Raw genomic sequence first — 19,215 nt, forward strand, 5'->3', positions numbered from 1 at the left:
TTGATCAATCTCATTTCCCAATACCTTTCTATTCCTCCTCTCCTCCCTTTCCTGTTCTGCTTTTCATACTCTATTGCTCTCTATTTTATTATAGTTATTGTTATTTTATTTAGTGCAGTGTGTGTGTGTGTGTGTGTGTGTGTATCCAGTTCATTGTGATATATTCATACATAGACATAGCGTAATAAGATTTCCCTTGTCAGAACTTCCCCAAAACCTCCTTTTCCCTATGCCCTTGATTGGTCTTCATTCTATTTTCATAAATTTCTCCCCCTTTAAAAATATTCCTTTATTTTCTCTTTCTAACTTTTTCATATGAAAGACTATATTCTACCTTTGTTTTTTAGAGTGTAACTCATTTTATTTACCATGATTTTCCTCTATACCATTCATTTATGCATGAATGATTTAATTTCATTCTTCTTTATGACTCAGTAAAACTCTGTTGTGTACAAATACCACATTTTTGTTATCTATTGCTCTTTTGAGGAATATCTAGGTGATTCCATAACTTGACTAGTGTTAATTGTACTTCTATAAACAATAACATCCATGTATTACTACAGTATACTAATTTTAAATCTTTTGGCTAAACATCAACGAGTGATGTAACAGGTAATATGGTGGTACCTTTCCTAGTCTTTTGAAGAATCTGCATATTGCTTTCTGAAAAGGTTTTTCAGTCTAATTTGCAGTCTAACCAACAGTGTATAAATATACCTTTACCCCCATATTCTCACAACACTGTCTTTTGCATTCTTGATGAATGCCATTCTAACTGTAGCGAAATGAATTATTATGTACTTTTGATTTGCATTTCCCTGATTGCTAAGGATATTAAACATTTTTCAAAATATATATTTGGTAGCCATTTGTATTTGTTTGTTTGAGAAATATCTCTTTGTATTTTTTCCCCATTAATTGATTGGGTTATTCATTGAAGGGAGTAACTTCTTCAAGGTGGTTGATGCATTGACCAGGATGGTTGTTCACTGTCTATGCACTAATGTCCTTCTTTCCATTTTTTTCCTTGGGCTGTGTACTACTTATTGTTGAGGATTGTTAAACTAGTCCTCTTTGTGTTGCTTACCAATCTGCCTGATGAAGTAGCCTGGAACGGAAGCTCTGTGTAAAAACTCTCAGTTTCCAGTCTCACCATTATAAGGTAGGACATAATAGGAAGTGCTGACCATTGGAAGGTTGTGTCTCCAGAACAGATTGATGCTCTCCTAGGGCAGGACTGATGCAAAGTTCTAAATGGGAGTTCCAGTGATTCACAGCTGGTGTTTAGCTCTGATCAGAAATTCAGAACTAGGGCCAAGCAGAGTCCAATCTCTGCTGGGAATCTGGATCTCACAGCCTCTAGAGAACTTCATTCACAAGGTATGATAACTTACCCTCCACAGTTCTCACATACTTCACCATCCATGAATGTGGACATCCATGGATCAAACCCCAAGTACAATTGTGCCTGCCTGTCCAGCTTCTGGACTTTCCGCAGCTGGTCCTGTGAACTACAAGACTAAAAGGAAAACTGAGTCATAATCCCTTTCATGTCTCCAGCCTGAATTTCTTGGGTACCATTTTTAATATTACATACATGTAATCTTCAGTTTGAAATATTGAATCATTCATTATTTTTGATGCATGATCTAAAATTTTCATTATCTTTTCAAATAGATTTTTGTATGTTGGGAAAAGCATTTTTTTTTGTAATTGTATGCATTTCCTTGAATTGACCATTCCAAAAATGAGGATGTACCTCAAATATCATGTTTTTAATAATATTTTATCATTCAACTCAAAGTAAATAAATAACAATTATCTCAATGAAAATGAAATTTATATATGAGGAAAAGGTGGAAATTCTGACTCATGCTATGTTCTGGATGAATCCTGAAAACATTGTGCTAAATCAAATATTGTGTGATTCTACTTACATGAGTTACATAGGGTAGACAAATTTGTAGGAATAGAGTAGAATAGTAGTTGCCTGGGGTTGGAGGTGGAAATAATGTGAATTTATTTTTTAATGGTATAGACTGTCAGTGTGTGAACATCAAAAGATTTCTGGAGGGGCTGGGGTTGTGGCTCAAGCAGCAGCACACTCTCCTGGCATGCACGGGGCTCTATCCTCAGCACCACATAAAAGTAAAATAAAGATGTTGTGTTCACCGAAAACTAAAAAATAAATATTAAAAAATTCTCTCTCTTTCTCTCTCTCTCTCTCTCTAAAAAACAAACAAACAAACAAAAAAATGATTTCTGGAGAGGGATGGTAGTGATGGTTGCACAATGAGATTCTATTTATAGTACACTGAGGTGTATATCTCCCAAATATAAATGTTATGTTTTGTAAACTTTACCAAAATTGAAACATGAAATGATATTTAAATTTTAAAAGATAGAAGTAACAAAACCCCAAAGAATGATAAAAGAAAGGCTTTCAATTCTAGTTCTAACAAACTATGCACACTTAAGAGGCATTGTGGCACTACTTTATTATTGCCAATGGTGGTTTACTTACCTTGAAGAGTTTTTCAAAATTTTTTTTTTAAAATTGTACAATATTTATCTAAATGAAAACAGAGAAGTTTATTCTTTAGTTTGTGGAGCAAATTCTTCAACAGTTATTTGAATACTCTCTACCAATGAAATTGATTTTGTGTTTATGTGTGTTATATATGTATTTCTATTGGATTAAAATTTGACTATTCCTCAAAAATCATGTTATTTTGATTATGTGAAAATAATGCATGTATATCTCAGATTTGATTAGGACAGTAGTTGTGTTTCTATATGGTATCTTTTCTTCCAATAAAATTAAGTATACATTTCCTTACTGCACCATATCTAATACTTCTCTGGTCAACCATCATGAGTTTTCTCTGGGAATCTTCCAAGACATTGTCATCCTGAATGTAACAGTTTTGAAAGATTTTGGATTTACATAAACCATAAGGGTATTTTTTTATCAGAATTTTGGTGTACATTTATTTTAATCATCTTTCTTGAATATGTTAATAGCTTACAGTTTTATTGTATGCAGCTCCGAAGATATCCCTAGAGTGGGAAACTGCAGCTTTTTTTTTTTTTTCACATTTGGGATTTTTATTTAATTTTCTAGCAGACATTTTACATATCTCCCTCACTCTTTCCTTTAAGTTAATGTGACAATTTTCCATAATGAATTACTTCAACAGAAGCTTTGGTCAAGAATGGAATGAAATAGCAAAAAACAAAATAAAACAAAACAAGCCACTGTTGCCTTTAAAAAAACCAACACTTTCACCAATTATATTTAAACAAAAACACACAATGTTTGCGCAATATGTGTTTACAGGGGTTCCTGGGGCTGTTCTCCTCACCGTCAGGCTGGGGGCAGAGGGGCAGGCAGCCATGTTTCTCCTGCTGGACATGGGAGGCTCACACAGCTTCACATTATCCGGAGGCCCTGGATCAAAGACTATAAGGTCTTGAAATCCCAAATTGTCATGGTTGCATGATGCCAGTAGTGCAAAATTTGCTACAGTCTTGTTTGTCTACCTCATAAATAGACACTTGAGTGATGCTATTCTGGTGCAGCATTTCCAAGGCTGTATTGCAGTCCTGGGTGGTGGCCCTCTTGTCCATGTTGCGGAAGCTTTCCATGGCACACATGTTGCATTGGATGCTCTGCTTTAGAATGTCCAGCTTGGAGACAAAGGTCAAACAGCCGTGGTCATTGTATTTAAACAGCAACAGGCAGAAGTCATGGTCAGCAGCCACAACACTATTCTTCGAGACAAATGACACACTCAGGAGTGGCAGGAACTCCATTTTCAGAGTTGAGACCTGGATATTTTTTGAGGCATCAGCAACAGACACGGTGCTATCTGGCTGACCCAGGCCAGATAGCTCCCACTGGCAGAGAAGTTGACCCCATGGACCCAGCCGTCAGTGCCACTGCCACCAAACTCTGACATCAACTGACCAAAAGGCATCTTGCTTCCCCAGGGCGCACTGGCTGGCTTTTCATCCACTTCTTTAATGTAGGCAGAAAATACTCGGCATTTGAAGTCGCACGATCCTGCTGCCAGCAAAAGTTGTTGGGATGGCAATCCAAGTTGAGGATCGTGGAGCAGATCGGCTTTTTAATGTGCTTGCTTACCCATCAGTCATTTTCAGACTGGAAGTAGCAAACAGAAATGAGTCGTGCTCCACTTCCCACAGCAAATTTGTTCTCTTGAGGGGACCATTTCACAAAAGTGGCTGCAAGATTGATCCTCAGGATCACCAGGGTGGGCTTCCAGACGCCATCTTTCTGACTCCAGACAGAGGCATTGCAGTCTGCCCCACAAGTGAGGATGTGGTCACTCTTGGGAGCCTAGACAATACCTGTGATGTGTCCATTGTACTCCTTGAGTTCATGAGCTTTCACCCACTGGCTCCCTGTACATCTTATAGATGTGCACTTCATGATTATTGGGGCTAAGGGCAATCTGGGTATGCTCCCTGTTCCAAGCATGACAGGTGATTGGCTCTAGTAAAAACTGATGCAGGGACATTATTCTTAAGTGTTTTCAGAGGATAGAAAGCTGGGGTGGGGGTGGTCCGGAGGGGCTCAGAGTGGAGAATTCGGGGACTCTGATCAGACACGAACAGGCTCCGGCGGGTGCGGGCGGAGGGGAAACTGCAATTCTAAAACATCTTCACTTTGCCTATATGAATTACTTAATGGTTGTCTGCATCTTAAATTTTTTTATTAATTTTTATTTTCCAATGTTTACATTTTTAATTGTTAGCATGATTTTCTGCTTTCCCTTTGTTCTTTAGAAAAGTCTTAATTGCTTGGGGCAAGGAGAAAAATATTTGATCATCTCCCTTAGAAAAGCAATCTCAAAGAGTGCTCATGATTTATGTCAAGGGAGGAGCACACTTTCACCTTCAGATAAAATATATGCCTTTCTGCTCAAAAACTGAAGTTAACTGAGGTATACTTCATGTTGGAATGAAAGGAATGTATAAACCCTGGAGACATGAAGGCATCAAGTCCAAATAACACATTTCTGTTGGTTCCACTTCTGTCAGTATTATTTATTCTAAGATTTTAATATATAACTTTTAGGAGGTTCTGATTTCTTACAATAGGAATGACATTTACACATTGGTAAAGAGTAGCTTCCACATGTCAAGGAGATAGTGATCACATTCACTCAGGACAGAGGATAATTTAAGAATGTCATCAGACAACAATTACCATTTCTCTAGTTAGGCCTTTGACCAAATTTTTATGAATTATTTTCCCAAAAGTACAACTACTGAATTTCACTATATGAATAAGATGAATATCAAACTTTAATTAATAAAACTGTTTTAAAATATCATTTAACATCAAAGTCTCTGATTTCTTTTATGCCTTCTCCTATAAATAATATGTCTGCCATTCAGTTTCTGCGCACATTATGTGGCCTATTTGCAACCTACCCCACTTTTTTGGCACAAATGGGCTGTGGATGAGACAGTTGTTAAAATAAAGTTACCAGTAAGTCTATTATCCAGTAAAGACTCAGTTTTAGCTTCCAAGTTGACACCTTTTTTTGGAATCTTTTGGTGTCACTGTGTGCTGAGGGAAGGCAGAAGGGCAGAAACGCCAAACTCTGGGACTGGGGCGGGGGCTCAGCAGTAAAGCACTTGTTTAATATGCTTGGGGCACTTAGTTTGCTCCCTAGTATCACATTAAAATAAACAAACAAAAACTTAAAGGTATTGTATCATCTGAGGCCAGAATTAGACAGGTAGTCAGTATAGATAGGTAAATCAATTCAGGTCTGATCAAGGGAGCCAATTTTGAGTGAGTCAGGGAAGTTAGAGACTATCCCCTGAGGGATTGAAATGTTAATTCCTTCAGAGTCCTTCCTTCACCCTTATCAAGAACCTGCCCCTGCTCCAACCTGTTGGTAAGGTAATCTGACCCAGGAATTGCCTCTCCCTATAGGGAGCTATAAATTTGTTAATTAATGTATCCTGGGCTGCTCCATCCTGCCCTTCCCCCTTCAGCCCACCTGTTTCCCACATTTTGTCCTCTCCACTGAGCATTCCTAGGCCTAGTCACCTATGCAGGAAGGAGAAAGATAAGGGGAAGAGAGCAGGAGAACAAAGGAAGCCTAGGACATAAAAAGGGCAGAACACCTCACTTCTTGGGATACCAGGATACCAGCTATGGTCCCCTTCTCCCTCCCAAGAGAAGTCTATATTACCCCTTTTTAAATAAACCCTGCTTTATATGTTTGCCTCGACCTGCTTCTCTAATGTTCAAATTTCAACATGTGAGGGAGCAGAACTCATCACCTATAAGCAGAGTTATCACATCTACAACCTAACGAAATAAAAAAAAAATAATAATAATAGAGGCCAAACTCTGTGGCAAGCTTCTTTCATAAAGGCCTTCATCCCATTCAGGAGGCAGGGGCCTTCAAGACCTAATCACCTCTCATGTATTTCTCTCTGAATAGACTCACATTGAAAATTAAAACAACAAATGAATTTTGAAAAAAAAATGCATTAAACAATGAAAACAACATCAAAAGCAGAATGTGAGTACTACAGCTACATTTTTTCACTTTTACTCTTTTGTGATACAAATTTTGAACATCATTTGCACCCCAAACTTAAATATTTAATGTATATTGGTTGGTGAAGTAGTCAAGTGACTTTTCATTCCAGAAATAAAAAAAAATATTTTTCTTTTTGATTCTTTGCATCTAAAAAAGACATTCCTGGATGTTCAAATTTATGCACAGAAATATTGCTAGGTTGTAGTTTTGATTAGCACTTTTGTGTTCTCTCTTTTACTAAAGAGATGCATGCTTATGATATTTAAAAAGAATATTAAGAAACATCTTTATTCTATGCATATTCGTATTAAATATATATTTTTAGTTCAACATACAAAACACTGTGCACTTATTTACTAAGTAAAAATTATAATGCATTTTTAAGAAAGTGTTGACCTAAAATAATGATTTTTACTTAAAGGATATAAGAAAATAGATTATTATGAGCTAAATATGTCTGATTCTGGCCTAGGAAAATGTATTCAAATTACCTTGAATCAAAAATTCTGTCATGGAAGAGAATACATGAACTTTAATGGCAATTAAAAAATAATAAACACACCAAGAAACTCATTTGTATATGTTTTGGATGTAATAATGAATGGACTGCTAAGCTTAGCAATACATTTCAAGAGCTTTTCCTAATAGTCATGATGACATTAGCTCAGATAACCCCAGATTTTTTTTTGTTTGATTCAACCCAGCCTCAGTCAAATAGTCTCCAGGATCAGGATCTTTAATGCAGAAAAGCTCCTTCAGATCCACAGAAACAATAGCATCAACATGAATTGAGATTGACAATTTTTTTTGTAGTGCTAGGATTTGAACCCAGGGCTTTGTGTATGCAAGGCAAGCACTCTACCAACTGAGCTATATCCCTAGCCCAAGGTTGATAAATTTTTGAGACTCATGATTGTTTGAAAGCATACTGTGTTTCACACACAAGGCAAACAGACATGTACCAATCTCAGAATGATGAAATATTTCTTAGGTGAACTGATAAGAAGTCGGTTGAAAAGGAATGGTTTCCATGCTAATGCTGTGAGGATTACCATGAGATAATCAGTTTATCTTATGATTTATCTTGCTACTACTAAACAAAGTTACTATTTCACTATGTATGGACCAAAATATTATTATTTTTTAATATATTACCACAAATAGATTGCCTATACAGGAGCATATAAGCTGAGTATCATTCTTGTTTAAAATATTTATGAAGAATTTGAAAAATAGTACATGTTTTACAAGAAGAACATGTAAAATAGTACATGTTTTACAAGAAGATATTGGATTATGATATCAGAATGGGTTATTAAAGACATCTATATCAACTATAAATTTTAAATAATTTTATTTCATGCCTAATAACTATTACTTGGAACTGAAAATGCGGCTCATCAGTTTGCCTAATGCCCCTTTCACATCCTTATTCCTCAGGGTATAGATGAAGGGATTAAGTGTAGGGGTCATGACTCCATAGAAGAGAGCCATGAACTTAGGCTGGTCCCTTGATATGGAAGAGAGAGGCTGAAGATACATGCTAATGCCTGGGCCATAAAATAAGGAAACTACAATGAGATGAGATGAACATGTCCCAAAGGCTTTTTTCCTTCCTTCAGAAGATTTGATTTTAAATATGGCATGTCCAATACTAGCATAGGAGGCAAGAATTAAACACAGAGGAACAGCCCCTATTAAAATGCATACCACAGAGAGTGTGAGCTCATTAGCCTCCTTTTCCCCACAGGCAGCCTTTATCAGAACTGGAATCTCACACAACAAGTGATCCAGTTTATTGATGCCACACAGTGGCAACTTTACTGTAACAGAAGCTTCAGAGATTGCATAGATCATCCCAGTCAGCCACACAATGGATACTAATAGGATGTGCTGATTCATGATGAGGGTGTAGTGTAGAGGTCTGCAGATGGCCACATAGCGATCAAAAGACATGAGAGCCAAGAGCAGACATTCTGTGCCCCCCATCATGCTGAAGAAATAAAGCTGAACTATACACCCCAAATAACTGATGGTCTTCTTAGAAGTTCCCAAGTTAAACATCATCTGAGGCACAATGCTTGTGGTGTAACACATGTCTAAGAAGGAGAGGTTGGTGAGGAAGAAATACATGGGACTGTGTAGATGGGGGTCTAACTTGGATACCAGAATAATGGTTAAATTTCCCATCATGGCCATTGGGTATGTTATGAGAAGAATAACAAATAGAGGAAGCTCTAGCCAAGGACAGTCTGCAAAGCCTAGTAGGATGAACTCTTCTGGGTGGCTTTCATTAATGAGAGTCATTCTCTCCTATTTGCTTCCGCTGTAGTAAGGAAATAGCAAAAATGTTAGATTTGTAAAGAATGGAAAAACATCATTATGTGCTGACTATCCACAAATCTAAGATGGAGTGTAAAACTTGTAAAGCCAACAATATGAATGTTCTGGCAACAGATAACCACATTTCCTTTCTCAGCTAAAAGTTGCACAGACAATAGCAAAATCCACTAGCATTTTGAGAAAGCTACATGAGTAATGAATGTTTTAATTTATGTTGTTTTTTCCTTAGTAGTCAATTGTATTCTGTGAAATTCTCACTCTTATATAAGATGGGGAATGTTCAGATAGGCCCATAAAAACAAGTGCCTTTTACTTACCTTATTATGATAAATTTTCATCAATAGAAATAGAATAGTGGGGCTGGGGATGTGGCTCAAGCCGTAGCGCGCTCGCCTGGCATGCGTGCGGCCCGGGTTCGATCCTCAGCACCACATACCAACAAAGATGTTGTGTCCGCCGAGAACTAAAAAATAAATATTGAAAATTCTCTCTCTCTCTCCTCTCTCACTCTCTCTTTAAAAAAAAAAAAAAGAATAGTGAAGGATTACACTTGGGTTTTTCAACATTTCAGCAAGACCAAGAAACTGTAGTGTATATATATATCTAAGAATTAGATTCAGAACTGTTAATATTTCTGCTGATATAGGGTGTCAAAGAGAAATAAACCTTGGTTAGAGAGGCAATAGTTGAAAAATATAGAGAATCATTGATGGGCCTGCAATTTGTATGCTTTTAGAGGCTCTTAGACATTGTTTTCTCACAAGCTGTTCAAGTATCCTTATCCCAGATGAATCAGCAAAGAAAGCTCCTGGGGACAGAGCTCTCTATGGAAATGCATGTAATATACAATTAGTTACCACTTGAAGTGAGGTCTAGAGTAAATCTCTTTGTTAATGTTCTGAAATCAATTCATTCGATTTCCAAAGACACAAGATTCTAAATTTAAATTGGTGCAATTAATACTAAACATATAAATAATATCCTCCAAGTCCAGAGCTTGATTGCATAAATGTTTCTGGAGCATTGAACAATAATTCTTTGTATAATTTACTTCATTAACTCTCAGAGTATATCACATAAGATTTAATTATTTGTAATCATAACAATAAAAGGACCCTTAAATGAGTTGTATCAATAAAAATCAAACTTCCCAATGAGTGGGATTCAAGTGATACTTAGAAACTTTTAAATATTGAATGTTTTTACAACAATGAAGAAATAAAGTGGCATGTCTCTCTTTTATTCTCTCTCCCATACATACATGCTATAGGATATTAATTTAATATGTAGATAACATTAAGCATAAAACAGCATACACAATTCATGAGTACATCAATTTGAAAAACAAATTCAATTATATCAAATAGGCAACTATAATTCCCATATGAATATATATTTTTCCACATTATTCATTTGGTGGAGTTTTTCCACTCATTCCTCTCTGCTCCACATCTATTTCACATTCCAATATACAAGTTTTATTCAAAACTGGAAATAACAAATTTAGTTTTAGGTCTTTTTTTTTTTGTCCTGATTCATACATCAGTAGAGTGAGAGCTCCTACTGGACAGGGCAGACCATAGAACTTTTTAACTTGGGTACAATAAATCAGAACAATAAGTAATGCTGATTGGTACATACTATGACACTTCATGTTGCTTATTTTGATGACAATTAAAAATAAGACTCATGTTTATTATGCGGACTCAGGCAGACTGAGATCACTTCCTTCAGGTAAAACTGGTCTTTTTTGGGATTGATCTGATAAGGTTACAGCCTTATTGTGTGACATTTATCTTTGTTTTTCCAACTTTTTAAAAAAAATATTTATTTATTTAAATATACGACAACAGTGGAATGCATTACAATCCTTATTACACATATAGAGCACAATTTTTCTTATCTCTGTTTATAAAGTATGTTCATGCCAATTTATGCCATTATACATGTATTCTTTTTTTTTTTGCATTACAATTCTTAATAAACATATATACCACAATTTTTATATCTCTGTTTGTATATAAGGTGTGTTGGCAACAAATTCAAGTCTTCATACATGTATTTTGTAAAATGATGACCATCACATTCCACCATCCTTGCTAATCCCCTTTCCCCTCCCTCTCCCTCCCACCCCTTTTCCCTATCTACAATTAATCTAATCATCCCATGCTCTCCCTCCCTACCCCACTATGAGTCACCCCCCTTATATCAGAGAAAACATTCGGCATTTGTTTTTTGGGGATTGGCTAACTTAGCATTATCTTCTCTAATGCCATCCATTTACCTGCACATTCCATGATTTATTCTTTTTTTAGTGCTGAGTAATATTCTATTGTGTATATATGCCACATTTTAAAATCCATTTTTCCATTGAAGGACATCTAGGTTGGCTCCATAGTTTAGCTATTGTGAATTGTGCTGCTTTAAACATTGATGTGGCTGTGACCCTGTAGTATGCTGTTTTTTTAAGTCCTTTGGGTATGGTCTGAGAAGAGGAATAGCTTGTTCAAATGGGGGTTCCATTCCCAGATTTCCAAGGAATCTCCATATTGCTTTCCAAATTGGCTGCACCAATTTGCAGTTCCACCAGCAATGTATGAGTGTATCTTTTCCCCCACATCCTCAAAACAGTATCTCCTCTACTTCACCATCTTGGATCCTTTCATCCCATTTATCTTTTGTATCTGTGAAGAATGTCATTTGTATTTTGTTAGGTATAAAATTAAATATGGAGATACTTTTAGGTAGTGTAGGCATTATCTCATTGCTGCCAGAAAAAAAATACTTGGTATAATTTCAGTCTTCTCAAATTTATGAAGACTTGTTCTGTGGCTGAATATTGGATCTATTCTAAAGGATATTCAATGTGCAGTTGAGAAAAATATATACTTCATTTATAAGTGGAATGTTCTGTATATGTGTTTGTCCATTCATTACAGAGTAAATTTTATATCCTATTTTAAAATTTTTGTTAATTGTTTTCTATCTGGATGATCTCTATTACTGAAGCTGAAGTGGTGAATTCCCTTGCTGTTATTGTATTTCTGGCTATCTCTCCTTTTACACCTGTCTATATTTAGATTGTACATTTAGATGCTCTATAATTTGTGGCATATATATTCATAACTGTAAATATCTCCTTGATATACTCACATCCTTATCATTATTTTATGACCTTCTTTATTTCTTGTTATAATTTTTGAGTTTAAGTTTATATTGTTTGCTATAGGTATAGCTATGCCTCTCTATTTTGTATGAACTATTTTTCCATGCTTTCAGTTTCAGTCATTGTCTACAGGTTAACTCTTGGGCAGAGGGAGATCTTGTATTTTTTTTTTAATTATTCACTCACCATGTATCTGTTGTTGGGGAATTTAATATTTGTATATTATAGGTAATTGAGATGCAGAAACTTTTTACTGTTACTTTTGAAATTGTTTTCTAGTTGTTTAATAGAACCTTTCTTTTATACTGTTTTACTCTATGTTCAAGTGATTTTCTCTCCAAGAACATTTTCATTTCTTTCAGTTATGTGCATACATTACTCATGTTTAGTTGGTTGTTCTTTTTTCTCTACTAATCTTTATTCTATTTATTTATAGTTTCTTTAAAGAAATTGTTACATTATGGATATATATAAAGGTGAAATTCACTGTGGAATATATATATATATATATTATAATATATATAATCTTTATGTATATAAATTATATATTATATAATATATAATATTCTTGATATACTCCTCGATTATATATATATATATATATATATATATATATATATATATATATATATATAAAATCTCCTTGATATACTCACAACTTTATCATTATTTTATATATATATATATTTATATATATATAAATAATTTTTGGTCAGATTCATTCCACTGTTCTTCTCTTTTCCCATCACTACTCCCTCCCCCTCAGTCCCTTTCCTGTATTCCACTGATCTTTCTTCTATGTTTATAAAATTCCCCTACATCTTTTTCTATTTTTTTTTCTTATTTTGGTATAGCATCCACATAAGAGAAAACATTCAACCTTTGACTTTCTGGGTCTGGTTTATTTCACTTAGCATGATGTTCTCCAGTTCCATCTGCTTACCAGCAAATATTATAATTTTATTCTTCTTTATGTCCAAGTATTTCATCTTCAATTCTGAATAATAATTTTGCTGGGTATTGTAATCTTGGTTGGTACACATTTTTTCTTTCTTTCTTTATTTTTTGCTGTTTTATTTTATTGTTCACACCATTCATGTCTTCATACATGTACTTTGGATAATGATGTCCATCACATTCCACCATCATTTCTAACTCCTGCCACCTCCCTTTGCCTCCCACCCCTCTGCCCTATCTGGAGTTCATCTATTCCTCCCATGCTCCAGCTCTATACCTCACTATGAGTCAGTCAGACATTTGGCTTTTGTTATTTTGGGATTGGCTAACTTCATTAGCATTATCTTCTCTAATCCATCCATTTACCTGCAAATACCATGATTTTATTCTTTTTATTGCTGAGTAATATTCCATTGTGTATATATGCCACTTTTTTTTATCCATTCATCCACTGAAGGGCCTCTAGGTTGGCTCCACAGTTTAACTATTATGAATTGTGCTGCTATAAATATTGATGTTGCTGTGTCCCTGTGGTATGCTATTTTTAAGTCCTTTGGGTATAGACGAAGGAGAGGGATAGCTGGGTCAAATGGTTGTTCCATTTCCAGATTTCCAAGGAATCTCCATAATACTTTCCATATTGGTTGCACCAATTTTTAGTCCCACCAGCAATGTTCGAGTGTACCTTTTCCGATATATTCTTGCCAACACTTGTTGTTTTTTGTCTTCATAATAGCTGCCATTTTGACTGGAGTAAGATGAAATTTTAGAGTAGATTTGATTTGCATTTCTCTAATTGCTAGATACGATGAACATTTTTTCATATATTTGTTGATTGATTGTATATCATCTTCTGAGATGTATCTGTTCAGTGCCTTGGCCCATTTATTGATTGGGTTAGTTGTTTTTTTTGTTGTTTAGCTTTTTGAGTTTTTTATATACCCTAGAGATTAGTGCTCTATCTGATGTGTGAGGAGTAAAAATTTGCTCCCAAGATGTAGGCTCTCTATTCACCTCACAGATCGTTTCTTTTGCTGAGAAAAAGCTTTTTAGTTTGAGTCTATCTCATTTATTGATTCTTGATTTTAATTCTTACACTATAGGAGTCTTATTAAGAAAGTTGGGGCCTAATCCCACATGATGGAGATTAGGGCCTACTTTTCTTCTATTAGAGGCAGGGTCTCTGGTTTAATTGCTAGATCCTCGGCCCATTTTGAGTTGAGTTTTGTGCATAGTAAGAGATATGGGTTTAATTTTATTTTTTTGAATATGATTTCCAGTTTTCCCTGCACCATTTGTTGAATAGGTTATCTTTTCTCCAATGTATGTTTTTGGTGCCTTTGTCTAATATACAATAATTGTAATTTTGTGGGTTAGTCTCTATGTCCTCTATTCTGTACCATTGGTCTACCAGTCTGTTTTGGTGCCAATACCATGTTCTTTTTGTTATTATTGCTCTATAGTATAGTTTAAGGTCTGGTATAGTGATGCCACCTGCTTTACTCTTCCTGCTAAGGATTGCTTTAGCTATTCTGAGTTTCTTATTTTTCCAGATAAACTTAATGATTGCTTTTTCTATTTCTATGAGAAATATCATTGGGATTTTGATTGGAATTGCATTAAATCTGTATAATGCTTTTGGTAGTGTGGTCATTTTGACAATATTAATTCTGCCTATCCAAGAGCAAGGTAGATCTTTCCATCTTCTAAGGTCTTCTTTGATTTCTCTTTTTAGGGTTCTGTAGTTTTCATTGTATAGATCTTTCACCTCTTTTGTTAAGTTGATTCCCTAGTATTTATTTATTTACTTTTTGAGGCTATTGTAATGGGGTAGTTTTCCTCATTTCCCTCTCAGAGGATTTGTCACCAATATACAGAAATGCCTTTGATTTATGGGTATTGATTTTATATTCTGCTACTTTGCTGAATTCATTTATTAGTTTTAGAAGTTTTCTGGTGGAACTTTTTGGGCCTTCTAGATATAGGATCTTATCATCAGCAAATAGTACTAATTTAAGTTTTTATTTTCCTATGCATATCCCTTTAATTTCTGTTATCTGTCTAATTGCTGTGGCCAGTGTTTCAAGAAGTATGTTAAATAGAAGTGGTTAAATAGGGCATAACTGTCTTGTTCCAGATTTTAGAGGAAATGCCTTTAATTTTTCTCCATTTAGAATGATGTTGGCCTGGGGCTTAGCATAGATAGCCTTTATAATGTCAAAATATTTTTCTGTTATCTCTAGTTTTTCTAGTGTTTTGAATATGAGAGGATGCTGTATTTTGTGAAATGCGTTTTCTGAATCTATTGGGATGATCATATGATTCTTATCTTTGAGTATATTGATGTGATGAATTACATTTATTGATTTCCATATGTTGAGCCAACTTTCATTCCTGGGATGAGTCCTACTTGATCATGATGCACTGTCTTTTTGAGATGTTTCCATGTTCAATTTTCCAGAACTTTATTGAGAATTTTTGCATCTATGTTCATTAGAGATATTGGTCTGAAGTTTTCTTTCTTTGATGTGTCTTTGCCTGGTTTTGTAATCAGTTACTCAATGCTTTTTATTCTTTGTGTGTTTATTATAAGTTGTCACTTCCTGACTGATGTGAGCTTTATGAAAACATCTCATAGTTGTAACAGCATATTTTAAATTGATAACAACTTAACTTTGATCATATTAAAAACCTCTACACTTTTACTTTGTCACTTCCCACATTTTGCATTGGGATTTTACAATTTATACTTTATTATATTGCATGTCCTGTAACAAACTATTGTATTTATTATTAAATAATATTTATATTAAAGACATAAGTGGTTTACATTTCAACATTATAGTATTACAGTATCCTGAAGGGACTGAACAAGTAGTTTCATCAGTAAATTTTGTACTTTTGGAAAATTTCATGATACTTATTAATATCCTTCCACTTGAAGAATTTCCTGTAGTATTTCTAGTAAAATACTTCTAGTGGAGATGAATCTCCATTTAGTAGAGATGAGTTCATTTGGGAAAGTCTATACCTCTGCCTTCATATCTCCTTCCTCCTCCCTTTCTCTTTCAACATGCTGTACTGCCAGAGATTAAGGAAGTTGTGACATGTGTAATGTAAAATTGTATTTCCTAAGAAGTTCACTGTATCTTATTATTATATAATAGCCAGGTACTACATTTTTTCACCTGGTTTCTTTTGGTCTTGCGAATATATTTTTGCATGTTAATAATTGTTCCAATTTATGTTTCTGTGGAGGGACAATTGCTGAAAATCCTATTTGATCATTTTGTTCTGCCATCCTCTCAAAAACTACTTTTCTTGGCAAAAAATTTTGGGGAAAAAAATCTGCAACTCCTGTTCAGTCCTCTAGAATTAAAGCATCACCCTTATCTTTCATTCATCTCTTTCTCAGAGGACTCACATTTAATAAAATTTCTCTGTCAAACTCCCATATCAGTATCTCACATAATTCCATCTCTTTTATACTTACACTACTCTTCTCCTAATCAAGGACCTCATTACTTATTGCATAAATGGTTACAATAACCATATTAATCAATTCTAAGTGTTTTCCTATTCCAAACTAATTTTCATTGCTACATGTAATCCTAAAATCAAGGTCAAAAATTCAAATCTTTTAAAGTTCTATCACCTATTGAAATATCCATTTTTTAACACTACCCAGGCTTTTGGTCCCTGGTACTGTTCAATATATATTCCCATTTCACCTTTACATACTGCCTTATATATTCTTCAACTTGAAACTTAGTAGATTACTGATGGTTTTGGATGCATAGTCTTAAATTGTCAACATCTTTGTAAATATTTTACAAAAGTGGAAAAAGCATTGATGTTTGGTAATTGAAAGTTTATAATAAATTTCATCATTCCATAATGAACATATACTTAAAAACATCTTGTTGTATACAATGAGAACGTATAATGTTATCTGTCAATGAAAAACTGCTGTTGATTATTTGAATAAAAACAAAACATAATAGAATCAATGTACCTCAAGTTCATTTTATATAAATGTGGATAATAGCTACATAGGAAGATCCTTGAGAAATAAAATAAGATTGCAAATGCAAAGTATCTAACACAATCAATAACTCATGGCACTTTTGGTATTTATGAATTCTCCTTGTTATCTCCTTTATTATGATGTTTTCTCATTCAGTGATATGTTCCTATAAACTCCTAATGAGTATTACAATTTTAGTTCCTGACACTAAAAAACATTTCTAAATTTTCATTTTTTAGGGTCTTATTCTTCCTCTTCTGTTCTAAAAACATATTCCTGAAAGTATATTTTATCATGTAGTACATCCTATTATAGTTCATTTTAGATAAGAATTTAGAAATCAGAAAGCTGGAAGTTGTTATTGAACATTAAAATAAAACAAATATACAAAGGGAGACAATGCAGGAAAGTTAAGTAATGAAGGCATTGCAGTACATTCTCAATTGGCTATAGGAGCTGATGTTGATTTCAGAGCTGGAACACAATGTGTTGCTGGAAAAAGAAGTGTAATGGGAAATAGAGTCTAATGAATGGATTTAATTTTCTTCTGTGTGAATAAAGTGAGACATTCTAAGTGTAAAATAATTGAATTATGAAAAGGTGTTTAGACCTAAGGTCAATAGTTAAAAATGGATATATACAGAAAAAGTTAAAAGTGTTTGATATGATACCAATAAAAGGTGTAGACATTAGTTTTATGTGGAATAAACTTTTAAATATACTACACTTTATATTGAAGTTTGATTTTGTGTTTATTTTTAAAGGAGTTGAATATTTAGTCAACATAAACATTTTTTGATAACAATGTGAAAATAGAAATAGAAACAGAGGTAACTACTGCCCTAGTTGCTATCTAGTATCCTTTCTTAAAATATGGTATATATTTCCCTAGAGATGTATCTAACACTTCTCCACCCAAACCTCATTCCTCAGTGGTCTCTAGGACATATCCAAGGCTTTGGGATCTGAGATTCAAAATTTGAAAGAATTAGATTTTCATTAATCATAAAGGTGTTTATTGAACAAGAATCACAAAATGCATTTATTTTAATAATTCCCCTGTGTATAATTTGGAGTTTGAAAAAGCCACTTATTCAGTTATTATGCCATGTTACAGAGATCTGAGGAAATCTCTTGAATGGAGAAAACTATTGTAAAAACATTTTCTTTTATTTTTTTAATCTTGATGCCCTAAATAATTTTATAAATGCATGACTGTATTCTTTATTTTATTTTTAAGTGTTTAAATATTTTGCTGTCTTCCATTTGTTCTTCAGGAAAGCCTTGTTTGCTTAGGAAAATGAGAAAAGCTTTTAATTATCTTCCTTGAAAAGGTAATCTTAGAATTACTCATGCTTTACTTTAAAAGCACAGCACCTTTTTGCCTTCAGAGATAATATGTGCCTTTTCTTCAATATAGCTTCTCAAAAACTAATCAAACTATGCTTTATGGTAGAGTATCCTGAACATATGTGCCAGGGACATGTGAAGTATTCTACATAAATAAAATATTTCTGTGGTTTTCTTCATCACTTCTGAAAGTATTTTTTCTGATATTTTGACATATAATTCTTAGAAAGTCCAGAGTTTTCACAATGTGGACATCACATTTATGAAATAAGTCATCTTCAATGGCTTAGAAAGTAGTATACACATTAAGTAGCCCAAAGCAGAGTAAAATAGGATAGCTATAATCACTCTGTGTGGTTATGTTTTTGACACAAATTTTACTGGATTTTGACCCCAGAATAAAAAATACTTTTTCTGTGTGTAAAACTAAGGTAGACAAAGGATACCTTATGTAAAAAAAATAATGTTTAACATCACAAAATTTATATTTCATTTGTGTGAATGTGTGTGTGCACAAAATTTGGAAAAAAATTAGTAGAGGAATCATCCAAAAATCAGTCAGTTTTAAAGGTTATTTATAATTTTTTTCTAAACTGAACATACTATAATATAAATCCATTGAGAATTGGGCCAGCAGTCTTCAAAGAGTGGATCTGGCTTGCACCTGATTGTTGTTCAGAATAACATAACAAAAATAACCTCTTATTTTCCTTACAGTATTCAGTTTCTCACTGCCTATCATGTTGGATTCACAAAATATATGTTCAATTTACATA

At 34.0% G+C, this 19,215-nt stretch overlaps 1 protein-coding gene and 1 pseudogene across 2 annotated transcripts; both read right to left on the reverse strand.

The window, feature by feature from the left end:
* Positions 1-3,436: 3,436 nt before the first annotated feature.
* Positions 3,437-4,547, reverse strand: LOC308649012 (actin-related protein 2/3 complex subunit 1A-like; annotated as a pseudogene). The gene has a single exon. The product of its transcript is annotated as an actin-related protein 2/3 complex subunit 1A-like (transcript).
* A 3,423-nt stretch (positions 4,548-7,970) lies between these two features.
* On the reverse strand, positions 7,971-8,903 carry LOC308649029 (olfactory receptor 2B6-like; the record flags this gene model as incomplete). The annotated part of the gene is made up of 1 exon (XM_081294298.1): positions 7,971-8,903. One exon carries the CDS (start codon positions 8,901-8,903, stop codon positions 7,971-7,973), a length of 933 nt encoding a protein of 310 aa, XP_081150424.1.
* Positions 8,904-19,215: the final 10,312 nt, after the last annotated feature.

This window comes from Spermophilus citellus (assembly GCF_964194105.1).
Source record: "Spermophilus citellus genome assembly, chromosome: 5".
In the NCBI taxonomy this organism is placed as follows: Eukaryota; Metazoa; Chordata; class Mammalia; order Rodentia; family Sciuridae; genus Spermophilus; species Spermophilus citellus.